This window comes from Malaclemys terrapin, chromosome 7 (genome assembly GCF_027887155.1).
Source record: "Malaclemys terrapin pileata isolate rMalTer1 chromosome 7, rMalTer1.hap1, whole genome shotgun sequence".
NCBI classification, from domain to species: Eukaryota; Metazoa; Chordata; order Testudines; family Emydidae; genus Malaclemys; species Malaclemys terrapin.
The window spans coordinates 57,317,849-57,339,205 of NC_071511.1; the positions used below are offsets into that span (position 1 = coordinate 57,317,849).

The window sequence follows — 21,357 nt, forward strand, 5'->3', positions numbered from 1 at the left end:
TGGTTCCTCCCCTTTCCTTCTCACTCTCAGGGTCTGTCTACACTACCATGCAGGGTCGATCTAAGATGTGCAACTTCAGCTACATGAATAGCATAGCTGAAGTCAATGTACTTAGATCTACTTACTGCGGTGTCTTCAGTGTGGCAAGTCGACAGCTGACACTCTCCCGTCGACTCCACTTGCACTTCTCATTCTGTTGGAATACCGGAGTTGACGGGAGAGTGCTCAGCAGTCGATTTATCGCATCTAAACTAGACTCGATAAATCGAACCCTGCTGGATCGATCGCTGCCCACCAATCCGGCGGGTAGTGTAGACAAGCCCTCAATGCATTAAGCTCAGGGCCGGGTCTAGCTTTTTTGCCACACCAAGCAAAAAAAAAAGGGCGGCCAGACTGCCGAAGCAAAAAAAAAAAAAAAAAACGGCAGCCGCAGGGAGCGCGTGGAGGGCCCCCCCCCTCTGGCCTTGGGGTGCCTCTCCCACCCAGGGGCTGCAGGAGGTGCTGGCTCAGTCGCTCCTTTAAAGGCGGCTCGGCTGGGCCGGGCTCAGAGCGGCGCAGGAGGCGGAGGCCGGTGCAGGTGATGGGGAGTGGCGCGTCCCGGGGAGCCCGGCGGCACCGTGAGCAGCGGGGATCGCTAGTTCCTGCCACCCCGGAGGTCCGTGCCCCTGCAGGGCTGGGTTGGGACTGGCAGAGCACGGGGAGCTGGCCGGGGGCTCCGGAGCTGCGGACCAGGCTGCCAAAGCAAAAAAAAAAAGAAAAAAAGAAAGAACCACATCAGGGCAGCCGGAATGTGCCGCCCCAAGACTGGCCAGAATGCTGCCCCTTACAATGTGCTGCCCCAGGCACGTGCTCTATTAAGCTCTAGTAGCTTGTCCAGTGAAGGCTGCAGCACGTTGCTATTATGAATCTCCTCCTTTGCCCTGTTGTCTAGCTGTAGCTGGAGTCTGTCAAAACTCTGGCACAGGCTTCACTTGTAAACATTAGTGAACCCCAACCCACTGCTCCTGGGCAGAATCACAGCCCCCTTCTCCACCCAGCGCAGTAACTCCCCAGCTTTTTCACAATCCCCCCGGAAGATGCACAGTCATTTACCCTTCCTCAGTGCAGTCACAGAACACTCCCTCCCCCGATGCACTAACCAAGGCCATTGCACGAAGCCCATCTCCCTGAAACACCACCGGGGGGAGGTCCACAAGGGGTTTTTCCCTCATGGGCAGTGGTGGTTCTTCACTGGAACTTGCACAGCTCTTTGGGCACAAAGGGGCCCTAGAGAAGGGAGAGCATCAAGAACTCATGTTATAAATTAGGTTTCCCTCAACTCTTCCTACTTCAGCTCTGCCTCTCGGCTATTCCCTATGGCACATGGGCGATGCATTCATCCCAAGCCGACCCACCCACGTGTATGATCACCAGGGGTAACCACCCTCAGCCATGCCATCCCTGGAATTTATCACAGCTCTCCCTGACCCATCCCAGGCAGCTCCTTCGTTTCCCTAGATCCAGCATACTGCCAAGTTACCACCTGTCCAGAATTCTCCAGGACTATTCCATTTTCAGGTCATCCACAGGATATCCCAATCCCAAATTTCAGCCACTCTCCGTGAAGGGTTTGCTGGGCTGATATTTGGTAAGTTTGGGGTGTATCTCCCCACCAGCTGCTAAGGGCACTGCATGTTCCCCCCAACCAGTGTGGTTCCAGAAGCGATTCACTCAAAGAGAAGGGCGGACATTCTACCCCTTTCCAGCAAGGAGAGGGACTTCTGGCCTCAAAAACCCAGGGCCAGTAACGGGCTCAGATTCTACCCCCTTGCAAACCACAGGCTCAGAGACCTGAGAAGCAATCTGGCACCCCAGGCTACACTTTCAACTGTTACAACATATGATCAGAGACAAAACATAGGACCATAATTAAAGCCATGTACCAATCCATCCGCCACAGGACTGCTAAAGACAGACACCAGGTGCCTTGAAACCAGGAGAGAGACAGGAATGGAGCCCCTCAAACCTTCTCAAGCCAATCCACCTGCGGCCTCCCCAAGCTCTTTCTCAATCCTAAATGCAAGCCTGCCACTGAAAGACTCGGAGATAAACTGCTTTCTAGACACCCTGCCTTGTCACTCTGGCCCACCCAGCAGGGCCTGATAAGGGATCCAGGCATGCCCCAGATCTAGGGTGACACAGGACCTTCAAGTCCATTGAGATGAAAATGTCAGGAACTTCCAGAGCAAGCCCAAAAGCCACCACCACAAGATAAAGTTCTACTTCACCAGCCCAAACCCAGACCAGACAACAAACACCTCCCAATGAGGCAAGACAAAGCACCGTGAGCCTCCCTGACCCTAAATGATCACTAGACACCTACAATCAGCCCTAGAAAGACTCTTCATAATTCACCCCATTCCATTCCTGGACCCCAGCCTTGATAGCAACTAACTGGATAGGACAAATCCCTACCTCTATATGTGCAATTCTGCAAATCCTCTGCACACAGGAACCCTTCCAGCGAGGGCAGAACTAGGGTTAGCTTGTCAGCGCACACAAAGGGAGTCCTCCACTTCTGGTGCAATCGCAATCAAAGCAGCACATGCACCCCATCCAGGGCCAGTGCAACCACTAGGCGGACTAGGCGGACGCCTAGGGCGCCAAGTGGTTGGGGGTGCCAAAAAGCGGTGCCCCCCAAAATTTTTGAACAGCGGAGCACCAGGCTGCCTCTGCTCCCTGCCTCCCGGTTCCAGAGGGGCCCCAACAGCGCGGCTAGTCCCTCCCCCAAGGGGAGCAGCCGGCGGTGGAGCGGGGAAGGGGAGGGTCTAATGCTAGCAGCTGCACCTTCTTCCCCGCGCTGCAGGCCGAGCCAGGCTCCCCACTGCCCCCGGGGCTCTCAGTGGTGGTGGCGGCAGCAGGCTCAGGTGGGCTGGCTGCCTGTGCTGCCACTGAGAGCCCCGGAGGCGGCAGAGAGCCCGGCTCAGCCCGCGGCGCAGGGAAGAAGGCGCAGCTGTGCTCTGCTCTTTGGGCAGAGAAGTTGGGTGTCTACTCCACCTGCAAAGTACCAGCCGGGCCGTGGGGAGCCGCACGGGCTCGCGGAGCACCGGTGGGTGGGCAGGTCCAGTCCCTGGCCTGGGGAATGGTGTATGTGGGAGCAACCCAGGCACCCCTCCCCAGCCAGACCCACCCCCTCCAACACCCACTGACCAGCTACCTTCTCCCGTGTGCACCCCCCGCCCCAACAACCCACCCTGTCCTGCCACTTTTACCTCTGGGCAACCTACACCCAGCAATCCTTCCCTTCCCCCCCCAGCCACCACAGTTACCTTCACCCCTGCATCAACCTTGGGACCCACCCCCTCCACCTGCCATCTCCCTTCTGCCCACTCCTCCCTTGTGCAAACCCCTCCGTGCCACCTTCACCCCCCTGCAACAACCCTGGGCACAGACACACCCCTGCCTGCCAGCCCCCCTCCTGCTCACTTCTGCCTTATGCCACTCCCTCCCTGCCACTGCACCCCCTGCAACAAGCCCCTTTTGCCTCTGTGCAATCTCTTCCCTGCCACTACACCCCCACTCCCTCCACCTCTTGGTCACCTCCACCCCCTGCAACAATCCCATGCACTCCCCTCTCTGCCACCTTCACCCCCTGGAAGAGCCCCCATACGACCCCCCTCTTTGCAGCCCTCCCCCCCCGGGTCCCCTGCACTTTGTGAACATCTGGGCCCCTGGGGGGAACTTGGCCGTAGGAAGGTGGGGGCTGGACATCAGTGTGGGGGCGCAAGGTGGAAGTTTCGCCTTGCACCGGCCCTGACCCTACCTAACCCCCCCTCCACTGCACAGCACAAGAGGGTGCTGGCACAATGCTGGGGAGCACAAACCTACCTTTGCTGCCTTCCCTGCAGAGCCAACACAGCTACAGGAGGGAGAATTGTGCGCTTTTCCTTGTGCATCATTAACAGATCTGAGCACTGAACTCCAGTTAGCTAAACTTGTGCTTGTGCATCGAGACCAACAGGGCTCCACAGGTGTACTGGCAGATCCTTTTGATACATGAGCTGGAAAGATCCCAGCATGGTTGTCAGAGCCCAGGCTGAGTTTGCAGGGCTGGCAGACAGAAAACCATTCTTTCTGCTTGTGATTTGACCCCATTTGGCCTGGAATCGCTAATAGAATCAATGCAGGACCCCACAATGGTGTTTCACTAGACACTGTGCAGAGCAACGTCAACACTATCAACCTGCAGCACAACAGAGCCAGCAACCCCACTCAAAGCCAGACACGACACAGAACCCTAGACAAAATCAAGTCAGACCTAAGATTCCCAAGGAAAGAAAACCCTACACTGTACTGCTGGGCCCCCAATCTGGTCTGTCACAGGCACTAACCAGAGGTTAATGCTAGCCAATACCTTAGCACACTAGAACATAGAGGACACAGGCAGATCTTCAGCAAATACAGACTTGGTGAACAGAGGACTAGGCACAAAGGCCAGTGCGAACTGGGAGAGGGAGGAGCCTGCATCCAGAGTGAGGAAAGAGATGGAGACAGAGAAATGCGTCTTACTCTGACACAGAGTGCATGGAAAGAGAGGACTCGGGGAGGAAGCAAATTTAGCTAGAACACGGAACACACAGAGGCGTGACGGCAGTGGAAGTGAAAGGCAGGGCTGCCAACTAACTGGCCAGGAATGAGATAACAACAAAACGGATTTGTTACATGCTTGGGCAATAGCTGGAAATTAAGGAAAGAATCCAAAAGTAATCTGTACCCCTCCCCTCCCCAACATGCCAAACTAGTCACCTGACCCCCCCAGATGCCTCCACCCTTACCCCGATGCCAAGCCAGCACCCCGATCCACTCCCACACCCCATCCTGACCCCTAGCACACACCCCCAAACACACAACTCCTGCCCTAGGTGCCAGGCCAGCACCCTGATCCACCCCACCCTGACCCCTAGTACCCTCGCACCTCACTATGTAGGTACTAAACCAGCACCCTGATCCACCCCGACCCCTAGCACCCCACCATGCAGATACCAAACCAGCACCCTGATCCACTCCATCCTGACCCCCTAGCTCACACACCTGCTCCAGGTGCCAAACCAACACCCTGATCCACCCTCTCCCCCCCATGCAGGTAACAAACCAGCACCCTGATCCACACTCCACCCTGACCCCCAACAACCTCTCCACACACACCTGCCCCAGGCACCAGACAGCACCCTGACCCCCCTGCCCGGAGCCGGATCCATGCCCCGCGGACTCACCCTCCAGCTCCAGCCGCTCCTCGCTCCAGCTGACCCCGGAAAGTCCCGTCTCTGACCCCGCCTCCCGGGGATTCCGGAGCCCGCCTCCTGCGCCACGGGACCACCCGGGGCGGGGCCTCCCCTTCCCCGCCCCCACTCGCGTTCCGAGGTCCGCGGGCCCCACCGGCCCAGAGATCCGGGGCGACCCCGGCAGAGCCTCGCTCAGGCCTTGCCCCCTTGGGAGGCCGATCCGAGCGGGGCTGCAGCTGAGCTGGGGGGGCCGAGCAGTGAAACACGGAGCCCAAGGACAGGCGTTCCCGTGGCTGCAGGGCTGCTAGAAGCACGGCTGGTTTCACGGGGAGGTGCCACTCTGGGCTTGGACTCCTGCAGCCTGAGCAAACTGCCTCTGCCTGAACTCTGCCCCCTTTCCGGGAGGGAAGTGAAATTCCCCTCTCCCTGCACGGCTCAGGTGGGCCACCAACCAGGTGTCCTCGGGGGAGGGGGAGCAAACCCGGCGATGCCCCGCACCACTCAGGCAGGACCTGAGTTCCGCCTCCACCCTTCCATGGCACCGGGCACAAAGGGAGCAGAACTGCAGCGTCCTCCCCAGGTCGCAGAGTGCCCCAGAGCCCACCGCCTGGGAAGGAAGCTGAGGCCTCAGGAGAAGGATCCTGCAGCTCACAGGCCGCCCGCATCTGAACAGACTGTCACCCAAACATCGTCCCGTCTCTTCACCATCGCAGGGCCCAGAATGATCAAACAACGTCCCTGGGACAACAACATGGAAAGGGAGTACCAGGAAAATGATATATTTGGGGTGGGATTTTCAGCCACGGCAGAGTGACTTACAGCCTTTCCCTGGGGCTCCTGCGCAGTGCTTTGGAAAATCTCACTGTTAAATGCTACTGAACAGCTGGAAACAAGGAACTGAGCCAGCCCCATATTACCAGCAAGGGCTCAGTGAGCAACTGGTGGGCCATTGGCCACAGTTCAGGAACTACTGCCATAGAGATTTGGGTACTTGCTATGTTCAGGCTACCAAGGCTGTTCCTCCTGGGAAGAAAGTGAACTCTTCACACCTGGCTGGTTTTCCATTTTATTATTGCAAATTTATTTTTCCATATATATTTTCCATATATTACATATACGCACTCCTCTCTGAACCACATGCCTGGTGAATTTACAGGGCAATTCCCTTTGAAAGGTGGGCAAATCAAGAAGCAGAGCCCCATTAACACACACAGCAGCAGCAAACTCCCCTGTCAAGGGGGAAAAATACACATCTGTTACATTCACTCTCATACACATCTAAGGTTCACCCCCACCAACCCCTCCTCCTGTGGTCTCGTAAGGATAAGCCTCCGGAGACCAGATGACATACACTTAGTAGGACTGGCTGACTTTGTTCATGTCCTGAGTTAGGTTAGGATCCACTCATCCTCCCTTGGAAGAGATGGAGTTGGTCTACATGTAATGAAGGCAAAAAAGCATCCCCGTAGGGAGCATGCAGTTTCAAATCACATCCCCAGTGTTCTTAAACATTTTACAATGTGCCCAAGGCACTTTATAAGGCATAGGCAGTAGAGGAAGGCTAGTCTTGTGCTAAGAATCACAGCTGGGTCTGCTGTACACTTACGTTGGGGAAGTCACTTCATCTTTCTCTGCTCCATTTCCCTCCTCTGTAACAGGGGAATGATGATAACCCACCTTCCGAGGGGCTGGGAGGCTGAATTCACTAATGACAGCAAAGTATCCTGAATGCCTCAATAGTGAGAGGAGGTGCAGGAGAACCGTGTTGGATCTAATTACACAGGACTACAGAAGGGTAAAGTCATCCTCTCCTCTGAGCACTAACCCACAGGTGCGTGAAGTTTTGTGTCAGATCTGGCCCGAAGCACTGCAAGCTCTTCAGCCCAGGGCCTTTGTATCTGCACAGCACCTAGCACGCTGCGGCCTCGGGGCACTACTTAATGCAAAGAACTCTTTAAGCATATGCAGACCTGAGGGAAGAAGGTGAAGATTGTGGAAAGAATTCAGGCATGGCCACACTGCAGCTTAAAACCTCTAACTTACCGTTCATCAGCCGACAGCACCTAGGAGCTTGACTCAGCCCAGGACCCCACTGTGGCTAGGTGCTGTACAAACACAGGATGAAAAGCTGCTCCTTGTCTTAAAGAGCTTTCAGTGTAAGCCAGATCTGGGCTGAGAACAAGCAGGAAGCGGGTCAGTACCGGGGGGCATTCCTGAGAAGAGCCCACAGAAATAGGGACTTCCCTGAAATTAAAGTGCTGCCTCGGCCTGAACTATGGAGTGGCTGGCACACGGATTGCTTTCTCCATGGTGCTCCTGTGTAGCCATCAGGCACCAGCTCAGCCAGGTAAGCACCAGCCACGTGGGCCCACAGGACAGGGGTCTACTATAAAAGACCTAAACTGCTACAGATTTCATCTTTGCCATAGTCACTTAGACTTTGTTCACAGCCAGATGTGCCAGCATGACTTAACCCTGCTGGGAGAAGAGAGGCATCTTGCCTTTTGCCTCCAACCATCTGGTCCCCCTTGATCAGCCCGGCGAGATCAGGTACTGGTCTACAATAAGCACCCCCCACTGCTCCTGAGCTAGCCGACTAGAGGAGTGGGGTTTGCAGTCTCTTTGACAGGCCTAGCTACCCCAGAGGACTCTGGTATCTCAGCAAAAAATTGTCTGACCTTGTCATCTCGTGCCATCCATGGTCCCCAGAAGGCAGCCCCTCTGCCTTCCCCATGGCCCCCTCCCTGCTGCCACCTCTCCCACCTTCCTCCCTACAGAACAAGTCCTTTTTGCCTCCACCCCCGCCCCCTCAAGGGCATAAACATCTGTGCCTCTACCTCCCCTCCCTGATGTACCAGGTGCCTTCTACCAGGGCAGACCCCCCTCCCCAAACCGAGCCCGGAGCCAATGCTAAATGTCTCCCTGCAAGGGCAGCTCATGCTCAGATTGTCTCTATGTCTCACTATCAAGGAAGGGTAACCCTAGGACTTCTGGAGCACCAAGTACCTTAAGCCTGCTTCCACCTCAGAGTCTCATTTACTCCCTGCCCCTCCCCCCATCCCCTTTTAGTACCTCTCTGCTCCTGCAGGGAGAGCTTTTTGATGGGAGGTAAAAAGCCCCTGAAGGGCACTGGTGATGCTGGGGCTGTGGGTCCAGATGTTCATAGTGTATTGTCTGCATGAGTCAGAAGGGGAGGTGAAGTCAGGATCAGGCCCCCAATCCTTCCCCCTCCCCCCAATTGGAGGCACTTTGGTTCCTGGATATGTTCAAGGCAAGAGAATCACTGGCAATGTCTGGATTTTTGGTCTCGCCAATCTGCCTGTCCCAGCTCTCCAGGGATGAGGTCAGGTCCCCTCAGACCATGGCCAGGCCCTCGGAGTGGCTGTGGCCGTGCGGTGTGCTGGCCGTGCTGCTGTCAGATTTGTAGCTCTTGGGAGCCCGGCTGGCTTTCAGAAGCACCAGGAACGTGTCTGTGGAGATGGCCCCGAACTCAAAAGTGAAGGTGCCATAGAAGACAAGGATATTGATGATGAAAATCCACTCGCACAGGGCGGCCACGTGCTGCAGCACAAAACTCTCCTGGACGAAGAACACGCCACCTGAGGGCACCAGAGTCAAGGAAACCCACAGCAAGAGGCACCAGCATCTCTCTCCAGCGGGCGGGGCAGGCAGCTGCAGCGGGCAGCCCGGGAAAGGTGGGGCCGGCAACTCCCCCAGACATGTGAGGCCGGGCTGAGTCAGTGTGGGATGTACTGAGAGCCTCTACAGGGAACGGAGCATTGCTCTTGGATACAGGGAATTACCTGACCCCCCAAGTGCTAGGCCTGCCTCCAGGAGGGGTCTGGCGGCCCAGGGCAGGGGGTACAACCCTGAACCCCCCCCAGTGCCAGCCCCAGGGCAGGGGATAAAGCCCTGAATGCCCAAGTGCCAGTCTCACTGCCCCACTGAAATCAGCGGCAGAACTCCCATTTTACGTCAGTGGGAGCAGAAGCAGGCCCTAGACTGGATGCCGCTGCTCGTGAGCATGATGAGTAACACAGCCACGGGGACCCTCAGCTCCTCACATGCAGGGCGGAGGGTCACTGTGGCTCAGGCAGTCCGTCTCTCTCTCTGCCCCTTGGTCTGTTAGCTATTGCTGGGGCAGCTTACAAGGTGCTGAGCTGGAACGAGACGCAGCCTTTTGGAGCGAGTTTGCAGGGAGCCATCCCAGCGGGTTGAATATAAACCCACGAGCTGCAGGGCCAGGCCAAATGCAAACAGTCTCCAGGGCGGAACAGGACTCTCATGGACACTGAGGGGTTAATGATCATCCCAGCGTGATCCTTCCAGCACAAAGTCTGTTGTCAGAAGGGAGCTTGGTATGCAAGGCGGAAGGATGGGCCCTGTGTCAAGAGTCCAGAATCTCATCCACTTCAGGGAATACCCATGAGGGCAGGGCCAGCCCACCAAGTCCCCATGCTGCCTCTACCACCATTTACCCCACCCCCAGCTGTCAATCCCCTCCCTCCCCAGCAAGGACACTCTGCATCTCCTGCCTGGCCATTTTCAAAGGAGCCCATGGGAATCCAGCACTCACATCCCACCAAGTTTCAGGGGCAGCTGGGTGCCCAACACCCTTAGGACTTATTGAAATCTCCAGCCTCTGTTTCTTGCCCACACTCCTGTATGAGAGCCCCTCATTACAGCCACCGTCTCCTCCCCTGAGACCCCTTTCCCCTGCCTTGGCCTGCAACTCTCTGGGAAACCCAGCTCCTTCATTTTGGGACTGTGCACCTCTGCTCTGCGTACTCCACTCCAACTGCTTTCCAGCTCTGACTGCCCCAGCCTCCTCTTTGACTACAGTAACTCCTCACTTAACCTTGGCCCTGTTAACATTGTTTTGTTGCTGATCTATTAGGGAACAAGCTCGTTTCAAGTTGCGCAGTGCTCCCTTATAACTCCTTTGGCAGCTACCTGCTTTGTCCACCGCTTGCAGGATTCTCTGGAAGAGCAGCCCCTCCTTGTGGGGATTAGAAGCGGGGGGGTTGGCAGCCCCCCACCCCCTTCAGCTCCCCTAAATTCCCTGTAAGGTATGCAGCTTGGCAGCTGCCCAGCAGCAGTTCAGGTGGCCCTCCCACCACTGCTGTGCGGCTCCTACCCTTCCCTCTGCCTTGGAGCTGCTCCTGCCTCCCCCCCTCCCATTTTGTACCCCCTCTCCACAAAGGGGAGGAGAGGGACAGAAAGGAGGGACCTGGAAGCTGTTGCTTCCTGTCTGATCTGCTTAAAAGGGCAATGTACTTGAAGTGCGGTCTGCATACTTAAAGGGGCAATGCACATCTCTCTCTCTCTCTCTCACTCATGCACTCACCCCCCCCCCCCCCCCCGCCCAGCACTTTGGAAAGTCAGCACCTATGCAGCTGTGCATGTGCTGTCAGGAGAAGGGAGGGGTGTGCTCCAGCTGGATAGCTTGGGCTCATCATCCTGTTCAGTTTTTGCAGGGAAGTGTTTGCAGCTACTGCCCTGCATCTATCATGTTTTCCCCCTCCTGCCTCAGTCCATGCTGTCTTGTAGAGTGTGAGGCTACATTAACACCAGCGTATTAACCCTTGAGGGCTCAGCCGATGCTGATTCCTCATTTAGCAGTAAGGCATTCCCTGGGAAATAGCCCACCCTCTGACTTCACCACTCAACCAAGCTTCACAATCATCATTGCTGTGTACAGTATTAAACTCTTTGTTTGAAATTGTTTAAAACTTATACTGTATATGTATATAATGTCTTTTGTCTGTCGAAAAAAAAAATTCCTGGAACCTACCCCGCCCCCCCTCCCCCATTTACATGAATTTTTATGGGGAAATTGGATTCGCTTAACATTGTTTCGCATAAAGTCGCATTTTTCAATAACATAACTACAACATTAAGTGAGGAGTTACTGTGCTTAATCCATGACTTTCCTTTATCCATTCGTCCAGGCCACTCACACCAAGGCCTGTGCCCCCGGAGCCCTCTGCAGCTGCTCTTGCCATGTCTCTGCTTCTCCACTTGCTGCTCTCCTCTCTGCCAGGTATTCACAGAGTGCGCCAGCCGCCACAGTGCCTGGTGCTGGCTCCAACCCTCCTCTCGTGTCCTTATACGCCCCTGCCTCTCTCTTCAATCCCTGGCACCTCCCTGCTCAGCCACACTGGTTTCTGTTGCCCTTTCGCCATTCTGGAGTTTACTGATGTGGGGCTTGGATCACAACCTCCCCCTAGGCATTGGGAATGTGTCCCACTTACCCAGCCAATACTCCACTTCACGGTCCCCAGCGTTCAGTATTCTGCATCCCTGCCCTTCATACAGATCCTCCTCTGCACTTCCTGCCCCACATGACGATCACTGAATCCTAGATGCCCACAGCTCACGCCTGTCTCCTTCCCACCCATCCCATCTAAAATAGAGCAGCCACGGGCTGCCTCCAGCATGCTGCATCAGGAAACGCATTACGACCACCGCCACCATGTACCCAGCCCACGCTTCTATACAACTCTTCTCCTACTCGGCACAGTCGCATCATCAGAGTCCCCTCTGACCTCTGGTATCTGCACTGGCGTCTCCTGGGCTCCCCTGCCATCCTGCCCAAGGGCTCTCGAGCTGCAAACAACCATCACCTTGGTTCCTATTTTGTCCGTGACCTCAGTCCAAATAACCCTCTGCTGTGTCAGCCCAGACACTAGGGGGCTTTCTTCCGGCTAACACAATATTCCCTTCTTCTCCCCCAGACACCTCTCCTAGTGCTCTCTTTATAAACTCCAATGCCTGCTAATTTAGCTGCGCATGAAGGGCCTTAGTTTAACCAACTCCACCTAGCCTTTTCCCTCACCGCACGGCTCCGATTCAGCGACCTCGCTGGGTTTGCTCCTGTGTTTGCACAGAACACATTTATAGCTCTGCCCAGCTCCCTCTTTTAAACCTGGATGGTCAGTAAATAACATTACAGCCAGCTGGCTTATCGAGGGCTGAGGGCTCAGAACACTGCAGCCGCCTGTTATTTGTGTTACAGTAGCACCTAGCATCCATAGGATCCAGGACCCCCCCGGCGCTAGGCGCTGTACAAACACAGAACCCAAAGACACTCCCTGCCCCCGAGAGCTTACTGTCTGACGGAAAAAAGGTTGTGACTTGTCAGCAGCAAGATCTGAACCTACACTTACAAGGAGCCTGGAGCCTAAATCCAGTCCCTTAGATGCTTGCCCCTGCTACCAGCTACATTGGAACTCCAGAGGGCTAAGAAAGCTGTTTGCTTGAAAGCTACAAACCGCCAGCAGCAGGGCCAGGGGGACCCCATGGCAAGGGATGCACTTTCCAGGAGTGCTGAAACAAACCATCGAATCCTGCTGCCAAAGGGGCGAACGCTATTCCACACCCAGGCTCAAATCTGCCATCAGCCAGTAAAACCTAGTGTGTGGGCCACTGACTTCTGCCTTCCCTCCACAGCCCCTCCACTCAGCAGCCAAGGTCCCTCTCCCTTGCCCAGGCCCCCTGCTGCTATTATTTCTCCCTGCAATTGGACTAAAGGCTGTACAGGAGGATGGTGTCTGTATAACAGACTCGGTGCTAAGTCCAGGGGGCTGCTCCGAGCAGTGCAGATGCCAGTGACGATTTTCCCTAGGTACGGTCTGAGCCATCAGATTTGTTGCCCAGCCCGCAGAGCTGCCAACGCTGGCAATTCGTTTTCACACACCTCAGCTGCCCATTTCTTACCCACATCCTATTGCCAAGGAAAGGATACTGAAGACAAGGGTGATGAAGGCCAGAGCGGAGAGGATGCTGCGCAAGTGACCGGTCCAGTAGCGGCCCCTGGTTTTCGCCATGCGGTAAGTCAGAACCGACTGCAGGAACACAAAGAGCATGCTGGTAGGAAATGCCACACCTGCGCCAATGTAATGCAGCACCTTGGCATAGTCCACCTGGGAGACAGAAACAACCAGGTCAGGGCACACAGAGTCCCACTCCACTCCGTCGCCCAGACGCTACAGTTCACAGCACTCTGGCCTTCCTCTTTCTAACTCTAGAGTTTGGGTTCTAGCCCCTAATCAGATTTCTGTCTCACACACACACCCCTCTCTGGCTTGGGGTGCCCTGCATCAGATGTCACTTGCACGCACGCTTTCTAACTGGAGAGTCAGGATCCCAGGGCCACCATATGAGCAGCTGCATAATTAGAACCTAAGGGGCATCTGGCACCTGGTTTCAGACACATTCTCCCCCCGACTCTAACGTGAGGCTTAAGGTCTAAACCACCACAAGAAGGAGGAGGGAGAGGGGGAGGCGGAGGGAGAGGTCTCCCTCTACCTGGCAGCAAATCTCACACATAGGCAGAGCTGTCTGGGCCCCCACATTGAGGTCTGAGGATTCCCCAGAGAGCACTCGCAGATGAGTCCAGACTGACAATGGATTCAGCAGGGGGACATGGAACAGGTCTGGCCAAGTACTGTTCTCTGTCCAGGAAGGGAATCCATGTTTACACGGTTTCAGCAGGTTAGTCTTTGGCGTGGCAGGGCAGCATTCCCGCAGGCAGGGGGCCCCATGCCTCTGCATGTTCCCAGCTGTTACCAGGCTGGCTCTATGGCTGCCCAGAAGGCACACGGTGAATTTGGCTGGCTGGCTTGATGCAAGGAGCGAGTTAGAGCAAGGCTGGGGCCAGGGTCGGGGCAATGCAGCCAGCTGAGCTGTGCCCTCGGAATACAGCATCCACAGCAGCCTCCCGGGCAGTGAAGCCAGAACCTATCACACAAGGGAAAGGAGAGAAGCCAGGTGCTCGGGGCAGGCGACTGGTTACGAACGGCCCAGCAGCCCATCGCAGAGCTGGGGGTACTCAGAGACCTAGTGCAAGCCCAGCATCCCCCATGAGGTTTTGGGGGTGGCCAAGGCGAGCCTATTCCTGCCTGTAGGTAAACATCCCCCTCCCAGAGGATGGCCTGATTGTGGGTAGAGAAAAGCAGACACCACTAGAAAGCAGTGTCTGTCCAGACACGTTTCCTGGCATCGCTTCGGGAGGAGCAAACATCCACCCTTGGCGGGCGCTGGAGGAAGAACAGACACATCTGTGATTCATCCGCTTTGCTCTTCTGATGGGGGGAGAGCCGCTGCCAGAGCCCAGAGACTTGGCGCCCCCTCCATGCACAAACCCAGGTGCACCAGTGACATCCGGCTGGGAACTGAAGCTGGGGGGAGAATCTCAGTTAACCCCATGGGAGCCAAGCTAGGTTCCATACAGCCCTCGGGATATGGGCACCTCGCAGTCATTCATCCAACCTCACAGCTCCCCGGGAGACAGGGCAGTGCCATTACCACCACATTATAGATGGAGAAACTCAGGCACACAGAGGCTAAGTGACTTGCCCAAAGTCGTGCACAGAGTCTGGTAGAGCAGGAAACTGAACCCCTGACTCCAAATCCAGTGGCTCATCCCCCAGGGCCTAGGCCACCTTTACTCCTCTGACAGTGATTAACCCATTAACCTCCTCCCCCCTCCCCCTCAGACTGGGAACCCTGGCATTGGGTCATTTGTTTTTGGGGTGGGGGGAAATTCCTTGCCTGCAGCTAAAGCGCTCCATAGCTCAGCCCAGGGGATAGGGCTCCCCACAGAGCGGGTCAAAGCTGGCCAGTCCATGGCTGGGTTCAGGCGAGACAAGGAAGGGGTTGCCCACTCCAAGTGTTGGGCACGTTGCCTCCACAGCCTTCCTTCCCTGCACCAGGCCCTGGTCTCTGATCCAGGGCATTAGCTGGCACTGCATCTCCAGGCTGATTTTGATGCAGTCTACCCCCGTCGCCTGGAACTCTCAAACTCCTGCCAGTTCACAAGGATAAGCTCGCTTGAACCACGGTGCGAGCGTGCCCACAAAGCTGAGCACAGAGGACTCAGGGCAGCCTGGCCCCCGGCTGCACACAAGGCAATGCTGATTCCAGGTAAAGCACTTTACGCCCCCACCCAGAGCTGGAGGGAGCAGATCCCATCACACCCAAGCCAGGAACCTACGATCCAAGTCACAATTCAGAGCCATTTCCTAGACAGGTGCTGAGCGCTCTCGACTCCCGTTGGCTCAGCTCCTCACAGGATCAGGCCCTCAGGGAGCAGACTGCTTTGCCAAGCGTTTTCCCCTGCGCTGCCAACTGCTCTGCAGTCTGGGTTTCCTTGCAGCACCCTCCTGCCACGCACCTTCTTGCGTATGCAGAGCGAAGCAAATCCCAAGACACCGCCCCTGGCTCCCTAGACATTTCAGGGTACAGCCCTTCCTAGCCAACCTCACAGAACTCCTGCCCTACTCATCTGGCACTGGCCTCCTCTACCTGGTGCAAGAGCCTTCCCCTCTGCAGCTCTTGACATCTGGAAAAGCCATCAGCTGAAGAGAGGCACTCTCTTTCCTGCTTGCGCCTCTCTCCCTCCCCTAGCTTTCAACTCCAGAGTGCACTGCAGGGAAGCAGTTTCTGCGCGGTCTCTGCCCTCTGATGCCGGATTGCATAAGCCCATCAAGTGGGGGGAAGTTGATGAGCACACTGGGGTAGTCCCCTGCTGATCTGACAGCTGGAACGGACCTGGTGACGGCATCCACTCATCCAGGTCATCTTATCTGCCCCATGTCTGATGGAAAAACCCCAGAGTCCAGGACACAGGGGCACCAAATATTGTGTTAGTGACACAATCCAAAGGGAAGGAACCTTGGACTGTGGCTATGCGAACATCCCTAGCGCAAAGCATTCCAGCCCAGGGGTGAGGAAGGGGCTGCTCTGGCCTCACGCCCGCAGAATATCTCTGCGGACCTGTGACAAAGCTGGAAGGAGACATGCCCATAAGTGCCAGGTTACATGTTGGAGCCAGGGGTACAACCAGGATTTTGCTAAGGAGTGGGCCCAGGTGACCTGCCCGACTGCCCCAGATTTGACTGGCATTGTGACCTGGAGCACAGGCATAGGGGCTGGAACTAGGAGTGCTGGGTGGGGGCAGCACCCCCTGGCTTGAAGAGGTTTCCATCATATACAGGGTTTACAGCAGGAGTGGGCAAAATACGGGCCACGGCGCAGCAGGGCTCAGACAGACTGCCTGCCTGTTGTGGCCCCACTCTGCGGCCTCTGGCAGGGGTAGGAGGCAGCTCCGCTTGCTGCCACCATCCTCACAGCTCCCATTGGTTGGAAACCGGCCAATGGGAGCTGCGGAGCGGTGCTTATGGGAGCAGGCAGCGCACAGAGACCCCCTGCCCCCCTCCTCCCCAAGGAGGGGCGCAGAAATGTGTCAACAGCAGTCAGCTGCAGCCGCTTCTGGGAGCGGTGTGGGGCCACAACAGGCAGGCAGCCTGCCTGAGCCCTGCGGTGCCGCTGGCCGGAAGTCGCCTGTGGTAAGTGCCTCCTGGCCAGAGCCTGCACCTCGCACCCCGTCTCCTGTACCCCAACCCCCTGCCCCAAGTCAGAACCCCCTCCTGCACCAAACTCCCTCCCAGAGCCCACACCCCTCACCCTCTCCTGCACCCCAACACTCTGCCCCAACCCGGAGCCCCCTCCTGCACCAAACTCCCTCCCAGACCCCGCACCCCCTCCATTAATATAGTAGAAATGTGCAGCCCGTGATGACTTCCCAATATTCGTGGAGTGGCTTCTCTGCAAAAATTATTGCCCACCCCGGTTTAAAGTTTGATTCAATGGCTCTCAGCACCCCCACTATACAAATTGTTCCAGCACCCCTGCGCACCGGGCCCCAGCACCACTCAAATTTGGCCCAACTGCCCTTCTGTCTTGCCTGCCTACCTGGGGAGACTCATCCCCCTGACCCTTGAGTACCAGGGGCTCTTTCCCTTTGCCCCAAGACTCCTGGGACTGACCAAAAATTTTACAAACCTGCACCTATGGGCACACCCCTGGGGTCCAGGGGCAGCCTTCAGTGGTTCTCACAGGAGGGCAGCAGGTTTGCTAACATCAGGGCGAGTCTCTTTCACACAAGATCAACCCCTGGTTTCTAGGCTCTAGATTCCCACCGGGGACAGGAGGCCTACATGGATCTGGGTATCAGTGTCCAATCTGGGGACGCTGGCGCATACAGCGAGATGGGGTCTCTCAGCACCTGCTCACCCAATCCTGCTCAGCGCAGATGAATCCTCGCTATTTCCATGCCTTCAGTAAATGCTAAGCCAGCATGTCAATGCAACATGCAGACTGAAATTTGAAATGCAGAACAACTGCCTGAGCCAGCTCCTGCTGCAGCCCCTGGCTGGGTGGGGGTTTCGCTAGACAGGTTTTGGTGACAAGATCAGAGATTGCAGGGCAATGTTATTTCACAAATATTTACTTTACAAGATAAGAGTTAAATGGAGACTGGCAGCTTAGTCTGGGCCCATTAGGGGTGAGCAAATGAAGGGGAATTCCAGAGCCTAAGAGGAAAGGAAATTTACTTGCATGAAGTGAAAAAATTAATGAAAATGGGGGGTTGATCCTAAATACTCTCCTGTGATGCTGGAAACACCAAACACAAGCGCTGGGAGACAGTGCGCTTCGGCCCGGGTTCAACCATGTAGGGCGAGTGACAGGCAATGAGTAACCATCTGGAGCAGCGGTGGGAATGAGTGTGGTGCTTATGGCTCCTTCAGCTTTAACACACTGCGGGGTTATTAGGAGCACAGGGAAGGGAATACAGGATATTTAACTTGACAAGCCAAACACAACCGATTTGTGAGTGGATCAAAATGCCCCAAGAGCTTCAATAAGGAGGTTTTCTGCACATGACTGGGCCACTGGGATCCCTCTGCATGCAGCTGAGCTAGAACCCTGCGCTGGCTTCCCAGAGCCCCCATCTGTTCCCTCCCCCCTAGAGGAGGAGTCTTACCTGAAAGTTGCCAACCATGGTGAGGCCGGCGGCGCAGATCCAGCCTGCTGCCAGCCCCAGGGTGTTGAGGAGGGATGGCCCGCAGCACTCGATGACGTGGGCGTATCTCAGCAGGCCCACGAGCATCACTGGGAGATGGAGACAAGGCATCCCGTCAGACACACGCCCACCAGCTGCAATGTCTCACCTCCCAGAGCCATCTTTGCCCTGCCTGAGCCTGCCCAACGGGCAGGAGAACAAGGAGCTCTTCGCCCACCCCTCTGTCTTGGAGAGGCCAAGCAGACCCCTGGCCAGCAACAGTACCACCTGGAGATGATGACGCAGAAGCCCCTTCTGTCACAGGTCTCAAGGGCCAAATTCGGTTCATTTCAGCCACAGCTCCCGGCCTTGGGGCAATGCCAGAGCCTTGCCAGCCCTCCCAGCACATATTACAGGGCAATCTGCTCCTGCTCCTAGTGCTGGAAGCTGGGAGTGCAGTGGGGAGGGTGAGGAGAGCAGAAGCCAAGGCCCCTTCTCAACTTGAAAAGATTTTGGATTAAATGTTCTCTGTGGGTGAAGTGCAGACCCAAAGACTCTGTGCTGAAGAGCTTACAATGCTTCGGGCCAGACACGTAAAACTTCCCACACAGCAGCAGGGAACTGAACCCCGCCATGCACAGCTCTCCTAGGGCCAGGCTGCGGGAGGCACCAGTTGCACAGCAAACTGCTGGGGCTCTAACAGGCTGCAAAGGGCGAGGGTCTGTGACACTGATGTCAGGTTGCAGTAGTTACTTGACCTGGACTTCGACACAGAGAACTAATCCACGGCACTCAGCAGCAAGGGATCGAGGGCCAGAGATCCACCCCCCCCAGATGTCCCAGGAGCAACAGGGTCCCTGCACATCCCTGGAGGGTACGTTTCTAGGGCCTGGACAGGCTGGGGAGTAGCCACGCTGTCCACCTTCCCGCGCAAGTCCCCTGCAGCAGGAAGCTCTCGCGACCAGGGAACCTGAGTCTGGTTCGTTTTATATACAAACAGACACTTCCCAACCCCCACTCTGTGCCCCCTCCCTACATGGACAGCTGTGCCCTGCATGCTGCTCCTGGCCGCCCCCTCTCCATGCAGATTGGATCAGTCCCTGCCCTGGCGCTCACCCCTGCCCTCCCATCGGGCTGAGTCCCATGTCTGAGCCCAGTGAGGTTTCCCACGCTGGAGTTCTGACCCCACTGGGCCACGTCCTCCTCAGCCCGGGCTCTGCAGCAGGTGCATCTGGGTCAGCTCAGCCTTAGGCACCAGCAAAGCAAGCAGCTGGCAGGGGCCTGTGGCCCCACCCAGCTCTGCACCCTCCCCCATCAGCCGTGACAGGTCAGGGAGAGCTGGTGGCCCTGTGTATGGGAAGGGCAGCGCTGCCCCGGCCGGCTGAGCTCCTGCAGCTCTGCGTCCCCATCCCTGAGCAGCACAGACTTACCCATGAACGAGCCCAGGCTGCAGATCAGGCTGAAGAAGCAGCTCTCTGGAGGGAAGGTGCCACACTTGCTGGGGAAAGGGGACAGGGCCTGTTAGAGACGCCACACGGCACCAGGCCTTGGGTGGGCCACTAGCCCAGGGGAAACAGGCCTGCCGGCAGTGCCACCAATAACTGGGGCAGCTGTCCTCCCAGCCCTGGCCTTGCTGCCCCACTTGCTCCCTCCATTCCCCCTGGCTGATTCATGGCCATTTGCCGTCCCCTCCTCCTGCAGGCAGTGTGGTGCTCCTGGCTGCCTAGATGTGGTGCTGAGGGTGCACAGGGCAGGGTCTCATCAGGAAGCGCTGGAGTGGGATGGGCTGCTCACAGCTGGCACACCCCCACACTGCATGGGTACCATGCTTCAGCCAGGTCCCTGACGGACTGGACTCGCAGAGGGGTGCTTGGTGGAGGCAGGAGGTTCTTCACTCCTTTGGTGCCCCCCTGCATCCATGGGAAGCTCTCACCTCCAGGCCACAGGACCAGGGCTGGGGCCCATTCCCAGTGTGGGTGCTGCAGAGAGACGGTGGGATGGGGGGAGGTACTACCCCTCAGCTGAGATTCTTGGAGCTGCTGTCCTGGCTAGCACCCCTGAGCTGCCAAGCGGGAGGGTGGGCGCTATGGCTTAGTGACATGGTTGCTGGGGCATTGCCTGCTCCACCCATGCCCTCAGAGAGTGTCCTGCCATAACCTGCCCCCTCAGAGCGCCCCCCACAGGGCGAGGGATGCTGCATAGAACACCAGCTGCTGCCCTTGCATCTTCATGCGCCGCAGAGCCACGGCCAGGTGTTGAGGGGCGGAGACGGGCTGCTCAGGACGGCAGGGCATCAGCCACATGCATTGTGCCTGGCAAAGGGGAGGGCTCGGGAGCACCTCACTTCAGGTGAGCGTAGGCAAACCAGCACTTCAGATACAGCCCCTGAGGCTAGCCACCACACGCACACGCCAGGGACCCCTCCCTTCCTGTGCCAATCATCCCTGCCTCCCCCCATGCCCAGCTCCCTGCCCTCCCCAGATCAGGATTAGCTGGGAGGCTTGGAGGGGGCTGGCGTGAGGACTCCCTGGGCAACAAGCTGGCCCAGCAGAGGCGCTGGGGCAGGCGGTATGGGAAGGCTGGAGCTCCAGGCGGTCTCTCCGCAGCTGGGAGCGAGCTAGAGCCTCCAGCGAGCACCTGACCTTTCCCCCACTTCGCAAACAGGAAGCCAAGGGGAAATTCCAACCCCAGCGCCCACTTCTACTTCATGCAAGTCGTCCCCTTCCTCCTCTGCCACAGGCGCTGCGGAGCCAGCCTCCCATCCCAGGGCGCGCGCACACACACACACACACACACACACACACAAACACACACACTGCTCACATACCCAGTGTGCCACAAACACACACAGACACTGCTTACACCCTGCGTGCCACAAACACACACAGCTCACCCCCTGCATGCCACAGACACATGCGCTGCTCACACCCCATGTACCACAAACACACACACACACACGCCACAAACACACATGCACTGCTCACACACCCATGTACCACAAACATACACGCACTGCTCACACACCCAGCGTGCCACAAACACACACACTACACACACACACATGCCACAAACACACAGATGCACTGCTCACATATCCAGGATGCCACAAACACAAATGCACTGTTCACACACCCCGCATGCCCCCCCATCCCATGCCACAAACACATGCTCAGGGGGTCCTTTCTGCAAGCACTCGCAGCCACTACAGAAATGCCCCAAGACACTTTCCCAGAGACCCCTGCTCCATGC

General features: G+C 56.8%; 2 protein-coding genes across 5 annotated transcripts in view; both read right to left on the reverse strand.

Annotated features, from left to right (window-relative positions):
• NFKB2 (nuclear factor kappa B subunit 2) overlaps window positions 1-5,301 on the reverse strand; it is a 28,328-nt gene extending 23,027 nt beyond the window's left edge. Inside the window, exon 1 of one of the 2 annotated variants that reach the window (XM_054034585.1) lies at window positions 5,253-5,301. The gene's annotated coding sequence lies outside the window, so the exon portion shown is untranslated. Of the gene's footprint in view, window positions 1-5,184; window positions 5,204-5,252 lie in introns of those variants that run through there. The other variant, XM_054034586.1, reaches the window with a different exon arrangement.
• A 1,012-nt stretch (window positions 5,302-6,313) lies between these two features.
• The window catches only part of LOC128841354 (transmembrane protein 150A-like), a 37,832-nt gene continuing 22,788 nt past the window's right edge, over window positions 6,314-21,357 (reverse strand). For 2 of the 3 annotated variants that reach the window (XM_054036367.1, XM_054036364.1), the window contains 4 exons: window positions 19,539-19,606; window positions 18,091-18,218; window positions 13,009-13,186; window positions 6,314-8,860 (listed from right to left, as the gene is read on the reverse strand). In XM_054036367.1, the coding sequence (XP_053892342.1) occupies window positions 8,616-8,860; window positions 13,009-13,186; window positions 18,091-18,218; window positions 19,539-19,606 (619 nt within the window). In that variant the 3' untranslated portion in view covers window positions 6,314-8,615. The remainder of the gene's footprint in view (window positions 8,861-13,008; window positions 13,187-18,090; window positions 18,219-19,538; window positions 19,607-21,357) is intronic. The other variant, XM_054036365.1, reaches the window with a different exon arrangement.